Source organism: Echinops telfairi, unplaced genomic scaffold (assembly GCF_000313985.2).
Source record: "Echinops telfairi isolate 266 unplaced genomic scaffold, ASM31398v2 ScPeMD7_2573;HRSCAF=3158, whole genome shotgun sequence".
NCBI lineage: Eukaryota > Metazoa > Chordata > Mammalia > Afrosoricida > Tenrecidae > Echinops > Echinops telfairi.
This window is the reverse complement of record NW_022106471.1, coordinates 3,506,838-3,514,379: the sequence shown is the minus strand read 5'-3', so window position 1 is coordinate 3,514,379 and position 7,542 is coordinate 3,506,838. Positions and strand designations below refer to the sequence as shown.

Below are 7,542 nucleotides of genomic sequence, written 5' to 3'. Positions count from 1 at the left end.
TACACATAGACATATAAATATTTTTTAATTGGCAGCACAGGGCTTACAAAAATCTCTCAGGAGAGAGCTGCTGCCAAAATGCAGATTATGTGCCATGTGCATTAAAATACAGTCATAAAAAATAAATAAAACCCAACAAGGAAAAAAATTATATAACCAAGTTTGGGCAGTTATCTGAGGTATTGTACAGCAAGAGCAAAATTCTGTGAGTTTCTCTACCTGTGATATTTCTACAACATATCTTCCTAATTTGAAAGTCAAAAGAAACGGATCAGTGAGTAACTTTTACGGCTTCTATTGATAATGTAAACCATTATGCCAACATCCAGCCATCAACATGCCACCCGATTCTCCTTCGAAAGGTAATGGAAATGCATTTTACGTGGGCTGTAGAGGCAGAATGCCAAGCATTAGAGTATCACCTTAGAGTTTTCATTTCACACCTCAAATATTTTTTCAGAGTATGTAATCCCTAAAACCAGGAAAGTATGATTAAGTACCTACTTAAGAAAACACAGACATTTCAATAATTTTATTTTAATAGAATATAGCAAAAACAGATCAACTGTACACAATCCCGCACTACAACCATTTGTACGCAACCCGGTTAGGAGCCAACTCCCACCCAGCCTATTTCATTACAAGTTCGTGATACAATGGTTCGTTCGTAAGCACAGATGCAACATGTGTTTGCAACATGTGTCAATATCATTCTTACTGCGCTATCTTCAAAAAGATACTGTATTAGATCCAGAAGTGTTTCCCAAATGATTTTTACTCATAATAAGGTATGCTGTAGACCAAGACCGACATTAGAATAATGTGCACTAAATCCAAAACTGTGCCTGACGGATGTCCACAGCGGCGGTAAGGACAGACTGAGGAGGGACTCACGCCTGTCACAGACTCAGTCTTCGGCCCCATATTTCATGGGGGGCACGCCGAAACAAGTCCAAATGTTTACCAAGAGCATTTCACTGAAATTGCGGAGTTGTTTATAAAATGGTACTTGAAAGACGAGCCCCCAAGAAGGAAGGCAGCGTCTAGTCGAGAGGCTAAAACACTACAGAGACAATGTTCAAAACGCCACAGCTCTCTCCCCAGAGGAAAAGCAATAAAAACAACTTCATCTGTCTGGAACAAACAGAAAGTATTTCACAAAGTGTAATTTCACAAAGACGAATTCAACAGGGAATACATTTTGCAGAGAACATTTTTTAAAAACTGTGTACTTTTTGAATATGCATACATCAAAACCCAAAATGTTAGGTTTTACTTTTGTCCCTTTTTGGCAACTTTTGAGGCAATTTTGGGTTTGGGTTCCCAGAGGGCGTTCTTGACGAATCTACTGGCGGCGCCTTTGTCCAGCTTGCTGGCCTTCTTCTTGTCGGTGATCTCCTTGACCCTGTTCATGTGTTCTCGGATTCGCTCCTGAACCGGGAAAACGAAAACGAAATTGGTTTACGAAGCTCTCCGCCACCACTAAGCTTTAGTATCCTTTCACCTGCCAGTTCCACAGCTGTATCCAAGTACGTATTGCCTAGTACGTGCGAGCGAGTAGATAAATATGCTCCAGGCTCCCCGGGGAGCTGAGACTCGAGAGAAACGGGCATTAAGAAGTCCGGTCAGAAGTGATCCAAGGGTTTTCAGAAGAGGCCTAACTACTCAGATAACCATTCGACTGTTTACTTGTTGCCTTATTAGTCTTGATAATACTAACAGCACCCTCATTCCACACCGCGACTGTAGTCTCTGAGGTCTACCAGCTAACGTCTGAGGCTTGCCACCTAACATCTGTGCACTTGCAACATGCAAGCTAAACTCCCGGGGCTTCCTGAACAGAGCATGCGCGGAGAAGTGCTGCTTTCCTGCTGCAGCTACTTTCCGGCTCCCAACTAGAATGGGCAGCAGGAAAACACAGGGTCTTTTATTCCATTCCATGGTTTTGATTGATAAGCACATGAAATTTCCTAATAAAATATACAGTTCTAATCAAACTTTACAAGGTGAGAAGCAATATGTTGCCACACCACTTTGAATCTTCTGAGGCCATTAATCAGAATAAAGGGCTATCCTATACTTCAATTGGGGAAATAAACTTGATGACAGCGGTAAAATGGCAGAGTAAATGATTGATCACAGTTTACCAGCAAGTTTCATTGCAATAATCAAAGTAGTTATATACAAACATAGACAGACATGTGGAACCGTTAAGACTGACAACTCTGCTCCACACCCATTAGGGCCAGAGAAAAAGCCTTTGCCCTAAAGAGCCCCCTGCAGCACAGCCCACAGCGAGCCCAGCCCTGCATTGGGCTTCTGCCCAGCTGGTTTTCAGCCATCCAAAGAGCCACTCCCTGTCTTCCTGCCCAAACCCACAGGCCTTGAGTCAATTCTGACGCACAGCAACCCCATCAGGGCCGAGGAGAACTGCCCCTGTGGGTTTCTGAGACTGTAAGTCTTTGCAGGGGCAGAACACCCTATCTTTCTCCCACGGAGCGGCAGGTGGTCTCCAACTGCAGCCGACATGTAGCCTGGGCTCTTCTTGTCTTCCTTCCAATAAGCTCAAGGGACACTCTGCTCCACCAGGCTCTGCCTTTACCGGTGAGAACTGCCATCCACCCAAGCCTTACCACCCTGTCCACCCAGCCACGTCCATTTTGTTCCTTTCTTCTCACAGCACACAGGAGGGGACTCTAAAGACTTCATGGAACTTGTCCATTAACTTTCCATTCCATTTTTCCACAAACATTTGAAGCCCTCCGCGGGCAGCTTTCTAATGTAGCACCATAATCCTTTATTGATAATTTGTGTGTCTGATTTTTAGGTTTTTACTGTTGTCTCCTCCATTAGAGATATCTGCTGTGACTGCCAGTGGGGCAGGGGCAGGGGCAGGGGCAGGTGCCCGCTTTATTTATGGAGAAATTATCTGGCTTGGAAATCATGCCTGGCCCTCAATAACCATTCAAATACTTGTTGGATGACTAAATTAATAAATTTCAATGGGCCTGTGCCTACTTATTTTATACACACACACAGAGATCGAATAGGTATCCTCTCACACCTGAACTCTCAAAAAAGATTCATCACCATCATAGCAACCCTATAAGGGCAACGTAGTAATTCCCCTGTGGGCCTCTTTATGGAAGTAGAAAGCCTCATCTTTCTCCCTCAGAGCGGCCGGTGATTTCGAACAGTCCACCTTGTGGTGTGCCGCCCCAAGAGTCACCACTATACCGCCAGGGCTCCTTAGCTGTGATCAACTAGTAATGTCTGTAACGAGGCCAGATCAGGAGAACAGGTTTCTACTGCTTGTTATTCTGCCCACTCTGGTTCAGAATACACACATGGTCCTCCAATGAGTGGGTTCTGAGGGGAAAGATGGCAGGTGATCTGATCCACTACCACTCACAAGACAAGTATTGAAACATTCCAAATACGTTTGTGTTCGAGGAAAAGGAGGCGTCTCATCAATACCACAGCATCGAAAGCAGGCAATGCAGCCTACAGGTCTTAGAGCTGAAAGCTGCACGCTACAAGAGCTGCATTTAATACTGCCTTACACTTTTGTCTGGCATGTTTTTCATAATCACCATATTTTGTATTTTCCTCCCAAGAACGTTTAAGGAAAAGTCTTGGTCCACAAATTGAACACGCGGGCAACAGATCAGCTTTACGTGTAGTTTTGAAATAAGTGACCAATTTACTTACAAATAATATACACACCGACTCCCAAAGCCTCGGGAGCAAGAACAGAACAAAATGTCAAGTGTATTTCGCGTCTGTATTTACCTTGTACTTTATACACAGAGGATGGATTTATTAATAATATTCTTATTCATAAAGCCGAGTCTAGAAGGTCACCATAAGTTTCATTTCTAATTTTTTCCCTTCAAATTGAATGATTTGATTTAATTCTTGAAGTCAGCAGAAACTCCAAGATCCCAGACCTTCTATACTGTACTTATACATCTAAATGGAATACAAAGACAAACCTAAAAGATTTATTACAGGCTGTAAATATGTCACTAATGCAGAATTGCTGGACAGTACACATACAACTGGTGCCAAAAAAGCTTTTAGCTTTGTTGCTGAACTGGATGCTTTACTGCTGAGAAAATGAATTAATGGAGGAACTGAGAAGGTGGGGGAGAAACTTTTCCCGTCTTTGCTAGTAAATCAACCAGCATATACTTTTTAAGAATTGTGTAAGAGTTAAAAAAAAAGAAAAGGGGAAAAAAAATCTGTCCTGGAGATGAACAGGATCTCAAGAATTTATGGGGGAAAATAATATGGAAGTTATAAATAATCACTAGAATCATAACATGGTCCCATCCAGAGACTTATGCAACAGAAAGAACACCTAGCCTCTGACAAGTAAAAGGAAGAAAAGCCAGGGATACAAGGAGACGCATCTCACTTTCAAAATGTCGGCGCTGAAAAACTTTTGTCTCCAGGTAGTGTGCCCGAGGCCCTGTGACTTACGTCGAGAACCTTGACTACAAGTCCACCTGTAGAGAGCATCTCACATACAGCAGCTGGGCAGGTACACTATAAAGAAGATAATTTCTTGAAAGCTTACCAATTCCTGCTTTACTGGATGTTCTTTGGGGTTAACTCCCTGAGTGGCCAAATACACTACAAGAGAAAATGGTGTGTGTATAAATTAAAGGCATGGCAGTCAAAGGAATTCTAGCAATTCAGAAGACTCCGGAGAGTCACCCAGATGGCTAAGTGAACCTTAAATGATTCAATCCACATGGAACATGAAGTCTATGACCAGGGCATGAGTATCCAGGCTTCTGATTTAAAAGAAATAAATATGACTACTAAAAGTGCCATAAAGTGTAATATATACAAATAGCTAGCCCTAAAAAAAAAAAAAAAAAAAAAATCTCGTTGGCACAATAAATAATAATTTGCTATCTAAGTAACTCCCAAAAAACATACTTACCCCAAAACATTGAGTTTAATGTGTAAGCAGAAACTAAATCCACTTTTGCTTGTTCGAGGGGGTCCAGCTATTAAAAGACAGGAGAGAAAGGAAAGATAAGCCAGCACTCAGGGTCTGAGGACCCTCTGTAACATTTTAAGCTTTCATCAAGCTCAATGTGTCAAAGAAAACATTTTTTCTACTTTGCATAATCCAATAACTAGATGGTCTGGGAACGCTTTGCAAAAAGAATACGTTTTGTGAACCAGTGATTTCTGTCCACAGATTTGCAGTGCAGAGGACCATCCTGAGTTAGACAAAGAAATGTGTGTAATCCAAGAAAAATTCTTTTGAATTATTTTAATTTGGGGAGTTGGGATCTGGCCTTTGTATGTCAGAAGTAATTTATCAATACGAACATTGTACAGGATGCATTCACATATAAGCAGCAGGCTAAAATGCTTAGGCAATACCAAAGACAGAAGAAACATAATGAGATTTGTTTTAGACTGTCAAAGTCAATTTACTGTTTTTGTTCTATAGGGCTTCCAGAAACCCTGATAACATCATTGTAATACTTAAAAGGTCAAAGATAGAGTCTGTCAAAAGAAGGCTGGGAGAACTCCTCCCCATCCCACCCCCACCCCCCAAAAAAAACGAGTCAAAAGAAAAATCGTTAGGAAGCATTTTCTAAGGCTGCTTAGGCTTGTTTCCCCTGGAAATACATGCAGTTAAAGTAAAAGGAGGCAGCTAACAGGAAACCAGCACTGCCTCCTACAGGACACGTTTGGGAATTACATGTTTCAAATACCTTCTGCAACAACTCATTTCTAGAAACAGACATCATGGTCTTCAGCATCTCTTCCACGGCACCAATGGAAGTCTCGAAGGCCGACAAATAGTCGTGAATTTCAGTCGGGTAGTCTTCGTTGACTTCTTCCGCACTTGCCGCCATTATGAGTAACTGGGGGAGAGGATGAAGAGTTAGAATTCATTTGAAAGAGACTGTTCCTTCGTTTCCCGGAAAAACAAAAAAAGGCAGTAGGCCATATGAGGGAAAGCCTACAGATAATCTTAGAACATGATTCTCAAGCAACTACACTGAAATTTCCCCTCCAGTTGCTGGGGGGGAGGAGGAGGGGAGATGGAGGGGAGGCAGAAAAGATCAAAAACAATAATCACAAAGGGTCCACCTAAGAGTGCTCGGTGGGAACGTGAACAGCAGCCTGTAAGCACAGCGTAATGCCACGAGGAAGTCCTGCCTTGCTTAAGTGCCTCAGATAAATCAGGGTGTGTCTGCGCGCCTCAACATCCGCATGCATAAAACATGGCCGTTGGTTCAATGATCTGTACAGTCCCTGGCATCTAAATGTTGAAAGCACAACTCTGAAGTTCACAAAGTAACATCTGAGTATGTGGGGAATGCTGGTGGCGTGGTAGGAGCCCGGGTATCTGGTGGTTACGAGTTGGGCTGTAATCTGAAAAGGCACCAACCAGTTCAAAACCACCAGCCATTCAGTGGATGACAGGCCAGGCTTTCTACTCCCATAAAGTTTGTCTCAGAAACCCACAGGGACAGTTCCACCCTAGGAACGGGGTGGAAATGAGTCGTCCAGAAATCAGATCAAACGGATAACGGTGAAGTTTTGGGTTTTTTTAATCTGAATATTTAGTCACAATATATCATGGTCTTCTGCATAAGACCCCCATCCCTACCACCCCCACGCCCCAAAAAAACAAGCAGCAAAGCCCATGTGACACTCACTACTGGATGGAGTATCCCAGTATGACCATCCCACTGCTGTGCAACCAGCAAGGAAGCGCTGAGCGACAGGGAGCGCTGAGAAGAGAAAACCAGAGGAAAGAATGGTGACTGTCTATTGAGTGGTTAAGTAGACACAGGCAAGGCCTCACGTTGCTCTGACATCCCTCGAGAAGGACAGCAGAGCATCAAACTCAGGCAGTAAGAGCAGGGCTACGAGGGCGGAAGCTACTACAGTGTCCCTCCGTTTGGGAGCACTCTGCAAGCCAGCACGCACAGCCAGGAACGAGAAGGGTGGTGGGGCAGTCGATAATACAAAGCAGACTGTCTTCTCTCGGAAGCCCGGGTGGGCTAGTGGGATATGAGTTGGGCTGCTAACAGCAAGGTCAGTGGTCCAAAGTTACAAGCACCTCTGTGGAAGAAAGGTGAGGTCTACTCTCATGGAGTTCCCGCCTCAGAAGCCCCCAGGGACCATCCTGTTCTGTCCGCCGGGGTCACTATGAGTCAGAATCAATTTGAAGGCAATGGAATTTTATCTTCTCTGTGGGTGTAGAATTTATCTGGAAATTTGGAAGAAAAAAAGAATAAGATGGGAAAGTACCAGTGACCTAAAAAGATGAGGATAAACCAACTAGATCATCAACCACAGGGGGTAGTTTTGTTGTATGTTTTTTGTAGTCAACATTCAAAAATCTGTCCTGCAAATAGACACCAGACCTATTTGAAATCTAAAGGTAACGATAAAGATTTTAAAGGTCATTTCTTCCAACGTTAAAGACAACATGATCCCTGCGGCCTCTAACCATGTTAGCCCAAAGACGGCGGGAGACTTAACAAACCACCCGCC

At 43.3% G+C, this 7,542-nt stretch overlaps 1 protein-coding gene across 1 annotated transcript; it reads right to left on the bottom strand.

Annotated features, from left to right (window-relative positions):
- Nucleotides 1–517: 517 nt before the first annotated feature.
- Nucleotides 518–6,743, bottom strand: C1D (C1D nuclear receptor corepressor). Its single transcript, XM_004710253.2, has 5 exons — nucleotides 6,699–6,743; nucleotides 5,745–5,897; nucleotides 4,955–5,021; nucleotides 4,583–4,638; nucleotides 518–1,431 (listed from the first exon to the last, which is right to left on the bottom strand). The coding sequence occupies exons 2-5, from the start codon at nucleotides 5,886–5,888 to the stop codon at nucleotides 1,273–1,275; spliced, it is 426 nt and encodes a 141-aa protein (XP_004710310.1). The 5' UTR covers nucleotides 5,889–5,897; nucleotides 6,699–6,743; the 3' UTR covers nucleotides 518–1,272.
- Nucleotides 6,744–7,542: the final 799 nt, after the last annotated feature.